General features: G+C 31.5%; 1 protein-coding gene across 3 annotated transcripts in view; it reads left to right on the plus strand.

Moving 5' to 3' along the window:
• Tmem131 (Transmembrane protein 131) overlaps window positions 1-19,020 on the plus strand; it is a 27,395-nt gene continuing 8,375 nt past the window's right edge. Inside the window, exons 1-13 of one of the 3 annotated variants that reach the window (XM_023160060.2) lie at window positions 1-186; window positions 265-320; window positions 375-481; window positions 535-658; window positions 3,318-3,431; window positions 3,487-3,609; window positions 6,847-7,010; window positions 9,285-9,586; window positions 11,701-11,960; window positions 12,010-12,186; window positions 13,003-13,227; window positions 13,278-13,469; window positions 17,079-17,295. In XM_023160060.2, coding sequence (XP_023015828.2) covers window positions 93-186; window positions 265-320; window positions 375-481; window positions 535-658; window positions 3,318-3,431; window positions 3,487-3,609; window positions 6,847-7,010; window positions 9,285-9,586; window positions 11,701-11,960; window positions 12,010-12,186; window positions 13,003-13,227; window positions 13,278-13,469; window positions 17,079-17,295 — 2,155 coding nt within the window. In that variant the 5' untranslated portion in view covers window positions 1-92. The remainder of the gene's footprint in view (window positions 187-264; window positions 321-374; window positions 482-534; window positions 659-3,317; window positions 3,432-3,486; window positions 3,610-6,846; window positions 7,011-9,284; window positions 9,587-11,700; window positions 11,961-12,009; window positions 12,187-13,002; window positions 13,228-13,277; window positions 13,470-17,078; window positions 17,296-19,020) is intronic. The other 2 variants (XM_023160064.2, XM_023160072.2) reach the window with 2 other exon arrangements.

Here is a 19,020-nt window from a genome sequence, read left to right on the forward strand (position 1 = left end):
TTATAAAGTCTATCAATGACAGATGAAACAGAAACAGATCATTTTAGTGAATTTCTGACCATACGTAAATAAATGAAATTACAAATGTCAAAATGTTTAGGAATTCTTTATGGTGGTGTATTTTTACACTTTCATTTTTGGAATTAGTTATTAAAACTCATCCAACGTTACATGACAGCAGTCATGGTGAGATTTTCCTCAATCTATTTCAGTGCCCTTTCATGACATTTATCATGGATTCAAATATTTCATATTTTATTTCAGGCTTCATCAGTAAACATTCCAGATACTTGGATGACGAGTTATCAGGATTGCATGAGGTATAATTTTGACTAGGAATGAGAGTGTACAAATTTACTATAATTCGAATTTAGTCTTTTCCTTTTCAGGAAATTGCTTCACTTAAGGCATCTGGAACAGGTGATGTATCACTGAAGCTTCCACTGAAATTTGAACCAACAATTCTTGATTTCAAATATAGGTATGAGTCTTGTTATTTTTGATACTACTTTCATTCAAATTTTGGCATTTCAGACCCATAGGAGTTCCTCACTTGGAAAAAGTTACTCTCTTCAATATTGATAGATATAGAACCATTGATATGACATCCATATCAGGAAGAACTGTTCATTTACACAGTTCATTTTTTCAAGAAAAGGTGAGAATCATCTTAGTTAATTTATGGGTATCTCAGTTAAATTATTGGAATGGGTAGAAAGGATGACAGAATAACTGATTATCAACAGTAGTATATACATAATCTTTCAGCATTAGTAATTTCAATTAAAATATCTATCAAATATTCTTACCCAATAAATGATCATTATTTTAAAAGTGGAAAGAAAAATCTTTGGTCATTTACTTCATAGTTGTTCGCAGATCGATATTTTTTTCTTTAAATTTTGGTTATTAATTTTAAATTGAGTTTGAGGAAAAAAAAAGAGTTGCTTACCAATTATTGCAAAATAACAATTATTTTAAAAGTGGAAAGAAAAATCTTGGGTCATTTACCCCATAGTTGTTTGTAGATCGAGATTTTTTCTTTAACTTTTGGCTATTTATTTCAAATTGAGTTTGAGAAAAAAAAAGTTGCTTATCACCTATTGTAAAATAAACAAAAAGCATTAATGAAAACCTTGGATTTTCACAAATTTATTCAAAATAATATAACCTTTAAACAAAACTAGTACCTCATCCTAAACATGTCTGATAAAGAGACTATTATTGAAATAAAAGTTTGTGGATGATGAGGAACTTTGAGAATATGCAGCTTGAACACTGAATTTTGCACCATCCTAATAGTTACATGTATACTCACTTTTGGTAACCACAGTTATGAACAAATCTAATTGTCTGGCCAGCCAGAAAACAATGCTTGTAACATGAGCATATTTTGATGTGTGAGTCTTTCTGGTTGAGTTATCGAATATTGTACGAGGTCAGCTTTCTTCATCAAAAGTGCGTGAAGAGGAGTATTGTATTTCTGGTGATTAGGAAAAGTGCTTGTTAGATTTATTGTAGGAGTGTACATCAGAGTACTGTCATATTGTATATTTGTCAAATGAAAAAATTGAATAAAAAGAACTAAAAACAAACGGAAACACTATTCAAAAAAAGACATTTCATTTTTGAGCACAATGTTTGTAAAGGTTGATAATTGACAAATCATTTGTCAATTTTTGAGATGGCATATTATGATACTATCATCAATCAAGTGTTTTCTTACATCTGCCTTAACTCTTCTAATTTTTCAACAGAGTCATTTCTAATGGATTTCTTGCTATAATAATCACTAGGTGAAAAAATATAGACAGATTCTTTCAGTGTATTTTTTGCATTACATTCTCTGTCTATAAACAAGATATCTGGACTTCTAAAGGTCTTTCCTATATTATTGTTAATTGGAGAAGGTGTCTTGTGTATCATTTTTTTCAGGTTGAGTACAAATAAGAATTGATTTCAGTCCACTTGTCATTCTGATTGTTTTCACATTATTCCTATTACCAATCTATTTGATTGTTTTTGGTAATCAGGAACCTGGTGTGACTTTTGTTTACATCACTAATCAATAAACTACAGTTTTTTATCTTTATGTTAATTTCAATACTTATTGAAGCCTGAAAATTTATTAATGTTTTCTTCAATAAACTAGAATTGAAATATTCTCAAATTACAACTTATTCTAAAGGGTCTGAAGACTGTTGGGAATCACACGTTAAAAGGTAAGACCTCGTTAGTCCTTAGCTCGCACAAGTTTCGACTTCTGAGGGTTGTCGTTCGTAGGGGTACGACAGCTGGTTAACGGAAAAACAAATTTGAACAGAGGAGAAATACAAACATATAAAAGAATAAATGAAATTTCAAAATATTCATCTCTTCCAACATACCCACACAGTAGCTTCTGGTAAATGCCTGCCGGAAAACAACTACTTCCCCGGCTAATACCACGCTGGATATTGAATTATATATTATTATATACTATAATAAATTTAAAAACAATATTTCTAACAAAACCTAGTGTGGATAAATTACTAAAAGTAGACCATAATTCACAAATATATTTTATGTCAACATTGCCAAGTTTCTCTATCAATATTACTTTTTTCTTTTACCAAGTTAATCTAATGCGTGCCTAAATTATTTGGTGGGCATAATTATAAATTCATCCTTAGGATGGATTCAAGGACGATTCATCTTTACCGGATCCCAAATCTGGAAAAGGAAGACTTCACGTTTTCCAAAAAAAACCGCCCCTCAGTTATAATATACTTTTAAGATTGTTTCTGCTACTTGTCACAAATGTCAGACTCATCTTTCTAAGGTTCCTGGCAGTGTAAAATAATTATTAATCTTTTCAATTGGAATTTTCGTACCATCTGCAAAAAATGCGTCATTAGTTAGAGAAAAGTAGAAAGATTTCAATAGTTTATTATTACACTATTTAGATGACTTTTACCAAGCAAGATGTTACAGAGAAGAAGCTTCAGTGACCAATCGATTTAATTAGTTTTCTTCTGTTTTTATAAATACTTTTTGTATAATGTAATAATAATAAAAGTTTCGTGTTCAAATTTTATTTGTTCCATGGATTTAATTCAAAATAGTGTAAAATATATTTCCCTAAAATAATGTATTATGAAAACTTGAGCCCCTTGTCAGCATTTAATGCCCTTATTAGGGCATAAAATTTTCGTAAAATCGGTTTCAAATTCAACAAAGTAACTGATGGCCTGTGCTCTTTCAAAAAGTTTCTTTTGTATCATCCTTCCTTTTTAGAACTGTCAATTTCTAACGATTTTCTTCTGGTGTTGTTCTAGAAATTACCGCCAAATGGAAATACTTCCTTTAACGTGGTATTTCTAGGAAGGGAGGAAGGCTTTATAGAAAGCAATCTGTTCATACATACATCGGAGGGTTTCATGAAGTACAACGTGAGATTTTTTTCATTCTATTTTGAAACAAACCACCAGAATGAAATTCTTGTAGGTTAAGGGTGTCAGCACCTTCAGCCATTATCGAATACGACCCATTGTCGGGATAAAGTTGCCAATAAATTCAACATTTTCACCATTTATTTATATACATAATCCTCATTCTGAACCGATACAGGTGAGTAAAATGTCTGTTGAATATATGTGGTGTCCAATTGAAATTACAAAGGACTGACCCTTGAAAAATTTTCCGTACCAAATAAGTTGATAATTATCGGAACAAGATATTTCTGTTTAATAGACTACACGATAAAATGATATGTTCGGTTATTGTATATTTTTGAATGACTACAAATTTCGTACTTCCATTTTTCATAACTAACTCATTGAAGGAAACGTTAAGATTTTGACACTAAACTCTTAAGAAGTGGCGCTATTTTTTGTAATCAACAGAAGCTGGTCGACCTGCAACTCAGCAATCTTCTCCTGTTTCTCACTGCAGCACTGCAAAAACCTGTAACTAGATGAAACCAGAAATAAAGTATTATTTTAAATGATCTATTGTAGACTCAATCAATGATACTCATATGCAATGTTTGGACTCGGTGAAAGCTGCAGAGAGGCAGAAAGCAATTACTCATTTGACTGCTAGTGTCCAAATTTGACTTTACAATTGACCGTAGTTAGTTGGTTTTTTGGGGCAGAAATTTCTAAAAAAAATTAAACTTGATTGATCTCGAGAAGTAAAAGATGTTTATGATAGGTAACATGTAAGCAATTAATCAATAATGATAAAACTTTATTGTGTAACAGAAATACATTAATTTATAAGGTAACGTATATATAGAGAAATAAATACATTACTTGTGGTTAAACCAGTTAAATAAATGAATAAAATAGGGGAATATAAACTATCAGAACAAACATTATCAGTCAATTACTGAGAGAGGAAAAAATGTTTTCAATAGTAATAAAGAAAACTTTTTATCACTCTGATTTGTATAAATTTTAATAACTAACTATTAAGTCAAATCTAGACTTTCAATTTCAATTGTTTTAAGTCACTAACAAACTTTTAACACAACTAAATCAACCGAACTGATTCAGTAACAATTTTAATTTACGGACTAAGTAAGACATACTTATATTTTTTTATATCAATAGGGGTTCTCCGCTTAAGCTGTAAACTTTCTATTGCAAACCATTTTTGTAATGAAATAAAGTCAAACAAAAATTATATTGAAGACACTCAAGTGTTCTTGATTTTGAAGAGTCAAGTACTCCCAAAAATATTTTGCAAATATATTCCAAACAAATGTGTATTTCTTGGATTTACAGTATCTATTTAAAGCTTCTATCATGTTATAAAGTAAATTTTAGGTAATGTTAGCTAGATAAAACTACATTTTGTGTTGATATATGTGGTTATATCACTGATGGACCACTGAAAAGTCAAAGAACTCGGTATTGATTCCTGGGAATATCGATTATACCAAGAATATCTCGTATTTTTTTTACTAATAACTTGCTGAAAGGGCACTTGTAATTTCTGAAATGTTAGATGATCTACATATTTATTAGCTAGGAACTGGTAAAGTCCAACATTACGTACTTCAATGTTACAAACAAACTTAAAATCACGAACAATATTCAGAATTGGAAAGTCCATCATCAGGGTTTAAACTCTGATGATGGACTTTCCAAGGTCAGATTGATCATTAGTAAGTATTGAGTAAGAGCCGTTAGTAAACCTTCTTCGCTAAACTTATCGTATTTTCCAGAAAAACTAGAACATACAAATCGATGATGTTGCAATTTACTAAACAAGTTGTCACAAATTTGACTTGTAAGCTTGATATATTGGAATTCTTGAGAATAATATCTCTGATACATTCCCGTTAACTATGGAAATGGACATATGAATTATTTATTCATCCAAAAATAAAGTAGTTCACAGATAAGAAAATATAACTGATATCAAGAAACATAGTATAGGTAAAAGTCAAAGATGAATATCATGTTTTTCTTATATTAGTCTTCTATTATCTTAATTTTTTTCTGTATAGCTGAAACACTGAAGATAACAGACATTTTTATTTAATAAAAACTGGCTGCTGTAATTATTTTGGTTCTGTTAAACAAAATGTACTCATTTTGAAACCATATTGGTGTAACCACTTTTATAGAATCTGGTTAATTTTAACTTATTTGATGCTGAAAGTTTTTATGCTGTTCACTGAATGAACAAATCCTATGAAGTAAGTGCTTTGTATAGCTTCCATTCCCAAATGCATGTGCTATTTTATCTTGTCACGTAAGTAGGCATACTGGTTATTGAGAGTATAAAACCCAGAACATTCTGCAATATATAATGTTTTTTTTCTGTTCCTAACAACCTTCCAAATGTTCATACTATTGCAAACTTAAAAAAATTATAAGCGAGGCTTTTAAAACTTTTTTTGGAAAAATAAATATATCATTCCAATTTTTTACCAGGTTTTTCTTGCTTTACTTTTCTGAAAAAGTTGTAACGTTTGCATTTTCTGCTCGTGTTTTTTGTTCAAACTTAACATTGTTTTGTTTTACTTGTAACAATTTACTGATAAGGTGCTTTTCAGGGAAGAGGCAGATATAGGTATTGGGTTCGAAACTTTTATTTTTGTTGATACATACCAGATTCTTTGACTAGCGAATAATCATTTTTCCTTGTAACTTTCAAACCATTTCATAACATTAGTTGTTTTAAACAAGTATCGGCCAATTCCATCATCTATATTCATTTGTATTCTGATAGTGTATATAGTTTTGTATATATTTTTATTATGAACAAAAAAGTCATGCATGAGAGCAACACAAAATGCCGGTGAATAAATCAAACAAAACCAAAAGAAAATTGAATAAAGAAAACTGCTTGCATAACATTGAAAGAAACTGAGAATATGCCAACGTGATCAGTGAATTTGAATCGGAGGGAAAGTTTCATATAAAGTAAACATCACAACATTCAGTGTAATGAGTATACAAATATGTCATTCAATCTGTCGAAAGATTTTCAATCAAGGTATTTTGATTCAAAATATCTTGATTGAAATATAACAAATATATTTCATAAAACATAATCCAAAGAAAATATTGAGAAATTGAATATTTAACGATTCACAAAACTTCTTTTATTGTACACTACACTCGTTAACTTGCCTTCATTGATACATCTGTAAATATCTGCAAAGAATGTGTAATTTTACTTTTAACCTTGGATATCCTTCAATGTCACTTTCGGGTTACTGGATGCTCGTCTGAAGCTTTCTGTATAAACCATTGTATTTTCTTGGAAATAATATAAATGTTTATACTTCACTAGAAATTTGAAAGGATTATTATATATGTCAACATCGTATGATATTGTTTTTCACAGATTATCGAAATCTTCAGTAGCGGAGGTAGTTTTCATCTTGAGCTACCTACTGGCGAACATGAGGGATCCAACGATCTGTGGGAAATTCCTCCTCAGCAAACAAAGGCTGTAATCAAGGTTCGTTACCTAGCCCACGTGGTGCAGAATCATACTGCATACATAAGGTAATCTAGTATTACATTTACTAGCTGTTAAAATTTGTTGAAAATCACTTTTCCTACAAAACTAAAATAAGAGAGATAGACCTACGTAGACTATATAAAGTTAAAAGTCTAAAAGTCTAAAAACTCATCAATACTATAGAATGAGTTATCAATTAAAAATGATGTAAATTTTTCTTGAAAATATTAATGTTGTTATTATTGTCAATAAAGCTCTTTACTTTGTTAAAACATTTGATACCCATATAATTCGGTGAATTTTGGCATACTCCAAGTCTAGAATAAGGCTGGTAAACATTTTCTCTATTTCTAGTCAAATACGAGTGAACATCACGATTTTTTTTAAACTCTATTTCATTTTCCTTTACAAACATTATTAACTGAGATATATAAAGACAAGGCAGCGTCATTATTTGAAATTGTTTAAATAGAGGTTTGCAGGTTGAACTTGGATGGGCTTTAAATATAGTCCTCAATACCTTCTTTTGTGCACGGAATGCCTCCTTAAAATGACAGGAAGAACCCCAGAAAATCAGTCCATACTGTAGGGCTGACTGAACTAACCCAAAATAAAGTGTTCTTAAAACGTCATGTGAAACAGTTTCTCTTAAGTTTCTTATTATATAACAGGAAGTGCTCATTTTTTAACACAATGTTTGTATGTGTGCTTCCCATGTTAGTTCCAAGCTTTTGAGAAGCAGCCTTTGCAATTCCAGCGACATGATTGTGCCAGGGCATATTGGTGTTGATTTGAACCCCTCAACAAACTTAATGAAGCAGGAAGCAGGATTGCCTGTCCTGACATCATTATATCTGGTTTGGAAAATATTTAAAATAGTAGAAAAAATTTTCATTTTTTTTGCTATGTGTGATATTTTCTGTTTCTTTGATGGTATATTGCTATCACGGTTCATTATAGAACATTTGCATTCACAACCTTGTCTCTAGTTCATGTTCACGATTTTGCAGGAGGATTAGTTTAAAATAAACTATATCCATTTAAGGAATTTCCTTTTATATCTATAATATAAAATCAATACTCCAATGTTTTAAGGCAAATTCTGATATAACTTTTTTTGTAGAGATGCTTATGTCTCGAAGAATTAATATTAAAGCCAATCTAGTTAGTTTCCCATATCCAGATGAGTTTATTCCATAGGTTTTCGAACGTCTTAATGTAGGCAGCTTTCTTTTTAGAATTCGTGTAGTATCTGACAAAGTTAATGATATTTTGAGCAACGTAAAAAATAATTGACAAAGTAAATGGTAAAACGTTAAGTGAAGCCGTCTTGACGTCATGAATGAGTTTAGAGAATACCCAAATCATCAATTCGGTAACCGTTCGTAAAAAAACAAAGTGAAAATTATAGTCAGGCAAAGTCTGAAGTATTTGAAATAAATTGTGGCACAATCAAAATCAAATAACACCTCAGCTAATTTTTTACATAAATTATAGCTATAAGTTAACTAAATTCATTTGTCATGTGTTTCAACTTGAGTTTTTGACAATAATCATGAACTGTTATTGACAAACTGGAAAGAATGGGAGAGAAAGAAATAATCAACAGTTGATGGAAGAAGACAAGTTTTAATATTGATCAATAACAGTTCTGCTATTCATTTTGTTTCGCAGGGAATGCCTCAGTGGTCAGTTCTAGACCTATACGATTCTCAATTCTATATACAACTTCATACTACATATAACCTCCAAAATTTATTGAAAATTGGTATATTTTATTTCGAATTCACCAGATTATATTTGTTACAACAGATCTGTCGCTAAATATTTACTAGAAATGTTAATTTATGAGTTGCTGGTTATATGGAAATATTTTATAAGTCATTTTCAATTAACCTTAGTTTTATCAATACCTTTCAAAAAGTGTACCAAAATAATTCAATTTTACCTTTAAAATCCTCACAACACACACTATATAGTTTGGAGTTTATATTCCTACATATACAAACTAAATAATTTTGATGAACATTACCCGAAAATCAAATTTGAATAATATTGTTATTTCTAAATGCGTTATTTCTAATGATATTTCCAAAGTGTTTGCTGGATATTTTAAATAGCTGAAAATATAAGAAATTAACATTTTGCTCCAACAACTTTTAGAAATTACATGACAATGCCTGATACAAGTTATAGTTTCCCTTTCACACTGATACAAACAAATTATATTACAGAAGTAATAATATCTCTGAGGAAAACTAATATTGTTGCTATCATTATAAAAAAATTCAGATGTTTGAAATTTATCTCCATTTCAGAATAAAACTGAACAAGCCAGATGAAACGCTGGTTATACCAATAGAAGTCGAAGTAGCCCCTACAATGGGACTCTTCCATCCGCAAGGGTTTGTGGATTTCGGTATGGGTGGTAATATGGATGCTCCGAAGGAGGTTAAATTATGCCTTTTTAATCCTCATAAGAAGCACGTTCGAATACACAGTGTTTCGACTGTTTCTAAAGCTATCAAGGTGCAATATTACAATATTCGTTTGCCACCTTACAGTGAGGATGAAGGAAAAAGCAATCAGTGTGTCAATGTCGGAACATTGACAGTGGATTGTGAGTATATTTTTGTTACTGATATTTATAGTTGAATAAATTTGAATTCTGTTTTTTCTGCAGTTACGCTACAACACAAAACCTATTGAACAAATTACATATTTTGTCATGTAAACCTCGTCTATAAATTTAATAAAAAAGTTTTTGAACCAAGGAGAAAAATCATTGGTGTTCATTTATATTGTATATTATCTCATCTCTTATTCTATTTTAGTGTAAGGTAATCGTATTTTATAAATAACTAATAGTTATACATAATTAGACCTCCTGACTCATCTTTGTCACCAAGAATTTACTGTTATTTACTTTTTCTCTCTTGAGTTCATCAACCAAAATGATTCTAAACGTTTATGGTTGCGTTAGTGTTTCCATAAGCATCTGTAACTGAATGTCATTAAATCTTTTCATCAGTTTGGACTTCCATTGCCTAATATTATATAAATTGATTTAAAAAATTTAAAAGGATCAACCGAAAATAACAATTTTATTAAACAAAAAACTGTAATTACAAAGAAATAACATACAAGCAACAACCAAAAAAAAAAAATTGAAATATTAATAAAAGCTGAAAATTAAAAAAATATTATTGACAAAAAAGATGAAAAATAAAAATTAAAACATTCCAAACCAAGTTATGTCACGACGTTTCAATTGTTAGTATCCACAATCGTCTTCGGGTGATAACTGGACTTATTCCTCCGAGATCTGATTATTTATAGGTCATTCGAGTGATTTCACCTATCTCCTCTTCTCTCTCTCAGCTTCATTGGTTTTAGCGGGAGATGACCCGCCAAACGGTCAATTTTTTCACGAATTTCAAATCAATTTATATTATATTAGACAATGGAAGTCCGAACTGATGAAATACACCACGAAACATTGTCAACCACCTTCAGTCATTAAATCTATTCGTAGGATAAGTTATTGTATTATATTGTTATTATACACAATATCAGTCGGTATCTACTTTTGTGGAATTTGAAAAAAGGGGCGTTTTAAGTTTAACTGGGTTTCGGAAAAATGTGTGGGTTTGACAGAGAGGATTAAAAGAGGCATGTCTAGCATATGCAGGTAACACATCAATATTTGTTATAAATATCTTTGTTGGGCTTTCAACACTTCAAATCCTTTAATCTAATCTATGCGCTATATCTTTTTTATCCAGTTCAAAAACTTTAATGTTATGTTCTTGCATTTTAACACTCCTGCGGACCTATGTAGGTGAGAGACGTAACCCTTTCAATTCCAGTTAGGATTCTGTTGAATTGAATATCGCCTAGATAATAAAAGACGCAGTGCCTTCCGTTACACTTTCTATTATGACACCTTATCTTCACCAATGTTCTACCTGTAAATGTTATACAGGGTGTCCTCTGACTTCCTCTTTTCCTCTCGGGAATGTATAAATGGGGTCAAAATATCACCAGTACTTCGTATAATTTTCGTTTCCAAAATCTTTTGTTACCAAGTTACGGGCCCTCAAAGTTAAAAAATGAAAAATATATTTTTATTTGATAACGTTTCAAGTGCTACAAAGTCAGGAACGGACTAACCCCGAAGGTCCATACCCCAAAACTTTTTCAGCAAAATCAGGTAACTTAGAATTTTTTCTGAATAAAAGTACTAGTGTGACAAATTGATCGGAGCATAACGAATTAACGTTAACTTAACAAAACTCATGGTGTAAATATCAATCGCAAGCCTCGAGAGCACACAGAAATGAAAAATCTGGTATAAAAACTGCTCGATATGACCCCCTTCTCTCTCAATACATTTTTTTGTGAATAATGTGATAGAACCGACCGATACTTGGTGATAATCCATTATAACGTATTCAAAAAACAAACTTCTATGATATTTCCACTCGAAAGTTCACAAAACAATTTTGTGACGCCTGTAGATGCTATGGTGTAGCATTAAAGTGTGTTTTTTGAATAAGTTTTGTGAATAATATCATATTAATAGCTTTCATCTCTGAAATAGTATGAATTCTTAAAAAGTTTTACCAAAAAACGTATAGGAGTTTCTGTCATTGATTGCCCAAACACTCAAATTTTTTATAAATGTGCTGAATTTGACTAGTATTATTATCTAACTGGGATTGAACATTTCAGGGAAAATTGCTTATGAAACCAAAGACTTTTCTGGAAAAATTATAGTGAAATATCGTAATGGAAAAAACAGATCTGAGATTCCGTATTACATAACGGTTCTCAAAGGGGGTATTACATATAATCCTCTTACAACTACTTATTTTATAAACGATAAGGCCGTTGACTTATCTTCTAGATCGTTCAAAGTAAAAAACGAATTCGAATATCCCATTCAAATACGGAATGTAACCTTTCCACAAGATGCTCATTTGTATTTTAAGGTACGTAGTTGAATTTATCTCTAAAAAAAAATAATATTACTGTTTTCAGATTGAAACGCTCACTCCAAAGGTGCTAAGGCCCTCTGAAGAAACTAATATTTTTAACATAAAACTCAAGAGTAATATCAGATTGTCTGATTTGCAGTTACATTCACACATCATTTTAAGAACTAATATTTCAGATGTTACTGTTCCGCTGTTGAGCTATAATGGAAAATTGCAAGTTGTAAGTTATTTTCAAAAATAATTGTTCAATCGGTACCCAAGAAGGGATAGAGAGTTGTAATATTGTAAGTTTTCATTTCGACCAATTTTTTTTTCTTGCAAGGGATGTACTTTTATCTGCTGATCATGTATCTGAAAATCAAATTTGTCAGTCGGTGCTATTTTCAAAGACACGGTACTTCCAAGAAGAAATGGGAGTCATAATTTCAAACTTTCCATTATCTACACATATTTGTAAAGAGTTTATTTTAAAATTAATCGTTTTCTTCCTTTCTTTGGAAAGTTTCGACATTTTTTCGTATAAAGATGGAGAATTGAAAAGCCAAAATATTTCTTTACTGTATACATTATACCATAGTTTAATAATTTACCCACGTTTTCTCGATTTTTACCGAAGTTTCACTAAGAATAACGTTACTTTAGCTTTTTACTCATGCTATATTTGTAGATTAGGTTAATATTTTACCACTCACTTCACTGATCAGTTTGAATCTGATTGTTGAAGATCGTATAGATGGCTGAAAGGACTATGAGTTGATATAAAAATAATCACCTTCCACAACAGATTTTCTAAGAGTCAAAAATATTATTACCTTATGTACAGGTTTAGTATAATACTCACAAATAACATGTACTGTTCATTAAGTTGAGATAATATTTATTAGGTTAAAGACAGGTTTCTTCAAATATTTTTTTCTTAAGTTTTTTTCAAAAAATTATTGATATTTTTCTGTTTCTCTATACTTTGTACATGTCTCTGCGTTGTCTCATCCAAATAACCTCTCTAAATATCATTAATTTGTTGCATTTTTTTCAGCATCTACCTTTCAAAAGCAAAGACTATTCATTAGACATTGGTTTGATTGGTTTTGATTCTAGAAAAGAAGTCTATTTCATGGTTGTGAATCATAACCCTGTAACATTGCATCTAAAGAATATCCATTCTTCGATCCCGATGACACAAGCTGGGGTGCTCGGCTGCGGAAGCGGTGACTACAGGCTGGTTCTTTTTCAGCCTTCATTTTCCAATCTCACTAGATGCGTAAGTAATGGCGCCAAAAGCAAGAAATCCTCTTCAGAATATTTTTTTAGCATAATCTGAAAGCAAAACACTACGCCATAATAAAAGTGGTTGTTACTACTTCACATGTGGAGGGTCAAGTATGGGGAGACCTTTATGTGGAAACCCAGTTCGAGAACTTGAAAGTACCTGTACATTTCAAGATAGCTCCGGGAAGGCTTGATATTAGTTCCGACAAACTAATTTTTGATCAGTGCTTTCCTGTGAGTACCGCTTTTTAATTTCTATTTTAACCTCAACTATGTCATTTTTGACAGGTGTACTTATTTTGCTTCATATCAAATTTTACAGGATATCTCAAAACCAAAGATAGTGTGATATTAGGTTGTTTCAAAAGTTTTCTCCATTTTAATATCATGTGTTTTTGATGCTCCATATCTCAATGAATATTTATTTTACTGTATCGTGGTATATACTGATAAATAGAGAATTTTGTACTCTATACTTATGTTTATTTTTTTCCAAATTTTAATTTTTTGCCTCTTTTCAGCTTATGACTATATGATGCCGTTCTGTGATTTTCGGCCAATTTTTCTCTGCATATTCAAATTGAACCAAAGCGTTACCGAAACAGCTCGAAAAATTAACCAGGCATTTGGCAATGATAGTGTTAACGAACGCACTGTTTGACGTTGGTTTGCCAAATTTCGTTCCGGAAATTTTAGCCTCGAAGATGAGCCCCGAAGTGGTAGACCTACTACAGTAATCCAGGACGAGGATTTGAAGACCCTGGTGGAGACTGAACCATCACAAACGGTGAGTGGGATGATGGAAGAACTGGGCGTCAGCTCCCATGCGGTTTTTGATGGTTTTAAACGTATTAGAAAGGACAATAAGCTCGAAAAGTGGGTGCCCCATGATTTGAACGATTGACAGAGATTGTCAAAATTTGAGGTCTGTTCTTCTTTGCTTCTGAGCAACCAAAACGATCTTTTTTTAGATCGGATCGTCACGTGTGATGAAAAGTGGATCCTCTCGAGAACAGGAGACGTTCAAGACAGTGATTGGACTCTGATGAGCCACCCAGGTACTTCCCAAAGGCGAAAACCCACCAAAAGAAGACCATGGTTATTGTATGGTGGTCAGCGGTTGTTGTGATTCACTATAACTTTCTGCAACTGGGCCAAACCATCACAGCAGAGTCATATTGTGAGGAAATCGACGAAATGTACCGAAAATTGCGTCAGCAAAGCCCGTTGGCAAGTTTGACAAATCACCGTCTAAAAATTAAATGAATTGAGCTTTAAAGTTCTGCCTCACCAACCTGACTCCCCAGACCTTTGCCGACCGACTACCATCTTTTCAAGCACTTCAATAACTTTGTCACCAGTAGAACCTTCCCCAATCTGGACCATGCAAAAACTGCCTTCGTCGACTTCATCAAATGAAACGGCTTTCTTCGATTTCATCAAATCAGGAACAGGCAATTTTTATGCTGACGACTTGTGTTACGTTGGTAGCAGTGCACTGATTCAAATAGCGTTTATTTTAATTGAATTGAACAAGTATTCACTGAGATATTACAGTTTGAAGTAGATCCATAAAAAGGATAAAACTTTTGAAACAACCAACTCTATAAACAGATATGTGCAGAAAAATTTATTAACGTGTAGTGCATGTCATTTCAATTTTTGAAGTTGATCTAACACAATCACTCATACACATACAAACTAATCGGCTTTGTTAAAAAACAGGGTTTATTTGGAGTGTGAGCCACAATAAACCCTTGCAAGTTGCCGTGGAGGGTCGAATAGGCCTACTCAGTTTGGACATAACCTAACCTAACACAATCACTGCTCCTGCACACTAAAACATCAACAATTTTCTCAAATTGTGTTTCAAAAACCAACTAGACATCATGTGGGGATGAACTATACTTATTCGTTGAATTTACCTTCAATTATTCATATCTAACAGTATGAAAGCCCACTTTCAGTAACACATCAGTGATTTGCTAAGTACAAAATTTCCTCTAATTTCAAGTTTTTGATTTTGATTTGTCTTTATTATCCCAATAAACATTAAATGTTTATTGGGATTAACTAAATTTACTAAAAATATAAATTTAACAAAATGATGAAATATTGAACGAGAAAACACATAATTGATATGAGTATTAGTGAACATTTAATTTGTTGATAGATATTAAAAACTTGAATATAAAAAAGTATAAATAATTGAAAAAAAAGAGATTAGAATAATAAATTTGGGCAACAGTCAAATGTGAAATTTTCATAATCAATATAAAATATTTAGATGGTTCTGGCTATTTAAAAATCATGTAATCCTGTATTTTTACTTCAATTTATTAAATACTTTTTCAATTGATTTTTGGATTTGAGAGCAGTATCAGATTTTTTTATTTCTTCAGGAACTGTATTATATATCATGATTCCATTTTCATAAATTGATTTCTGTCCAAAATTAGATTTGAAATTACTAACTGATTATAATTTTGTTTGTCTTGTGTTGCAAATATGAATATTATTGATATCTATGAAATTTATAATTGAAATTTTTTAAATAATCATTATTGAATGAAAGAAACAAAAAATATTTGTTTGTATAGTGTGTTTAGATCTAATAAATTTTTTGGCTTGTACAAATTCACTGTTGGTTCTAAGTATGATAATTTATATATGCATTTAATAGTTTTATTTTGTAAAGATTTCAAAGGTTTTATTGTAGATTTATGGGCTGATCCTCAAATAGAAATTAGGTAATGCAGTTGTTCGTAAAAAACCCAAAAATGGGAGGTTTGGAATGGGACCTTTGTCATTGTTTATATATTCACACTTTGTTTTGAGACTTTCACAAGTATCCAAAAGTTTATAGACTAAGGAATTGGGTATGCGCTACATGTTCTTTGAAATGGATTTTAATAGACCATTTAGTCTGACCAACATACTTTTTGTAACACTCCCCGCAGATTATCTCACAAATCAATTTTTTCGGTTTTTATTATCTTCTCTTTAGGGCTGCTCAATATTGTCGTCTCCTGATGATGATAACCTGCTTAGCGAAACACTCATCAAGAGACACTATTTTTGTTCTGGTGTGAGAATATTGTTTTCAATAGATTTGTTTAATTTCGCTGAACTACCTTCTGCCCATTAAATCTCTGTTTGTATTTCATATCTTCATTTTTATTTATATTATAATGGCCAATTCATATGAATGGTTCTTTAAAGTTTTCATTTGAAGACCTAATTATCGATTGATTGATGAATAAACATAAGAATTTATCTAATAAGACATTATAATCTTATGAGAATAAAACATATTTGATCTAATTCATTCTGTGCTAGAACTTCCTGTTCCACCATTTGGTATGGGTTATATTCAGAGGTTTTCTTTTATTGAACTGACACCTTCAACAATATAAACCTTTAGAACATAACATCCAAATGCATATTTTCATTTTTGATGCCATAACAATGTGGTATCATCAGCAAACAATGTAAAATTTTCTGAAATTACTAGCAGTCAAATGATGAACATAAAGTAGAAATAAAATCGGACCTAAACAAAGCCCTGCAGGACACCCCACATGTTTGTTATATCTGAATGAGATACATATGATTTGAACTGGTTGAGGGTAGTTTCACTGAAACAGTAACAATGAAGCTTCCGCAAAAAGTATCTCGTGGTTTACACAATCCATCTCCTTTGAATGTCGCTAAGAACAGCTTCCTTACAATTGACCTTGTAAATTAACTCATAGAAATCTGGAAACCGAACTGTTGTGAATTCAGTATTTGGTTTGTTGATAATTCTATGTTTTTTAATTACTTTTTTTTAATTTACTTCAGGCTAAAATTTGTTCCCATCCGGTTCGTGTTCACTCAACGTTTAATGATCCTATGATCATCGAAGACATAATTACTCTGCCTCCTGATAAGAGGATTTCAAGTAGACACACTGGTCACATTCTTGCCAGAACATCAAAAATTATTGGACACGTATTCTTGAATCTCGACGTGCAGTGTCAAGCAGATTGCTACACTGGACTGCAGACAGATACTTCAGGTATATTCTTTTGGTTTCAGATTTGTCCCAGTTGTTTTAACCACATCTTTTTATTGTAATATTTATATATCGGTCGATAATATTTCAGCAATAAGGTCTCGGTGAAAAAAGTCTCAAGCAAAAAATTTTCGTGACAAATACATCTCGCCAAATACATCTCGCCAAATAAAATTTCGTACAGAAACTTCTCTAATTTCGGCGTTTTATGTTTTTTCCTCGTTAATCTCCATACATACAGCTTGTCAAATCTAGGAAGAGACTTGAGAATTATCTTTCTCTCTCTTTCTCGCTCTCATAGTCTTCTAACGAACGCACATCTAGTGGGTGGGACCATAACGGAATTCAGAATGCTCTTCTTATATTTGACAAGCCGTACTGTAGTTGACTGCTGCTCGTGTTGTATCTTCTACACTATTTATCTGATTGTTTTGTTCAATTTCTATCAATATTCGAGACATGCCATTAACATTAATCTCCTTCTTTGTTCTATTTTATTGGGCGCGTTATTGACACATTTTCGTATTGAGTTTTTTGAGAGAGATATTTTAGTCTTGAGATTTGAGATTTTTTACTGAAATGTTTTTGGTGGATATTGTTGTTCGGGGATTTTATTCCTTAGATAAAAAGAGGAGGGGAGCCTAAAAAATTACTGAAAAGAAACTTCCAAGGTCGAAGATAACTTGTGTTGAAGTGATTTCCGGGTTTGTTATTGGCCGTGGTCTACATTGCTTGGTGGGCGTAGCTACGTTCCTATTAGTTGGGTTAATCGGCCTGATTTATGTATTGTTGAATGTGGGTAGCCAGACTTTATGTAAATTCCATTTTCCTTTTGGAACTTTAAAAACGGAGGTACTTTCAACTTAAATGACCAAGTATTTGACGTGAATGAAGTCTGGCTATGTGCACTCAACGTGTATTTGTGGGTGAGCGTCATTACGTGTCAAATCGATACACCTATTAAACCACGTTATTATCTCAGATTTTCACGAAACTTGGCACAAATGTACCTTTTATATGGACGTAGAAATATACAAAGTTTCAATTTTTTATGTCCACCTCTTTTCAAGTTATAGTTATTTTAAGTTTCTAGAAAATACCTAAAATCATTCGTGACTTCGAAATAAAAGAGAGGAAAGTTCCTAGTTATTCCATCCGTGTTATCAGGCAAACCAAGTGAAAAAATATTCAAGATGTATCTGAGTTATACGTACGTATACTGGGGAATTATTTGATTTTTTTTTATTTTGGGGGATTTTTTAAATTGGGAATATATTCAAAACACTGCAAAAATTCTACATGGTGATGAACCGATACTAATAATAAATCTGCTTAAAAAATATGTTTTTCCGTTAACCAGCTGTCGCACCTGCATCCTGTTTGAAGCATCTCCACAGCTCTCAACATTTCATCACGCGATAAATTATGCCTTTCTGCAATTATTTGATCACAATTGAATTGCATACAAATAATTTCGATCGAAAGTTAAAACGAAACTTAACATTATTACATGTGTTTAATACACAGCATGATTATTATTCTTCATCAATAAATAAACAAACTAAAAAGTTCATGTGATTGCTTATCTGAAAAGAAAAACTGACTAATTAGAGAAAATAAATGGGAATGAATACAAAAATGCTTACTATATTTGATTAACCGAGATATGTAACAATACAGAATCTATTTTTGCTGAGATTAGCAAATATTCCTAGATTTTTTCCAGTA

The sequence above is a fragment of the Leptinotarsa decemlineata genome, unplaced genomic scaffold (assembly GCF_025532065.1).
Source record: "Leptinotarsa decemlineata unplaced genomic scaffold, Ldec_3_MD MMD2_tig00026336_RagTag_RagTag, whole genome shotgun sequence".
NCBI classification, from domain to species: Eukaryota; Metazoa; Arthropoda; class Insecta; order Coleoptera; family Chrysomelidae; genus Leptinotarsa; species Leptinotarsa decemlineata.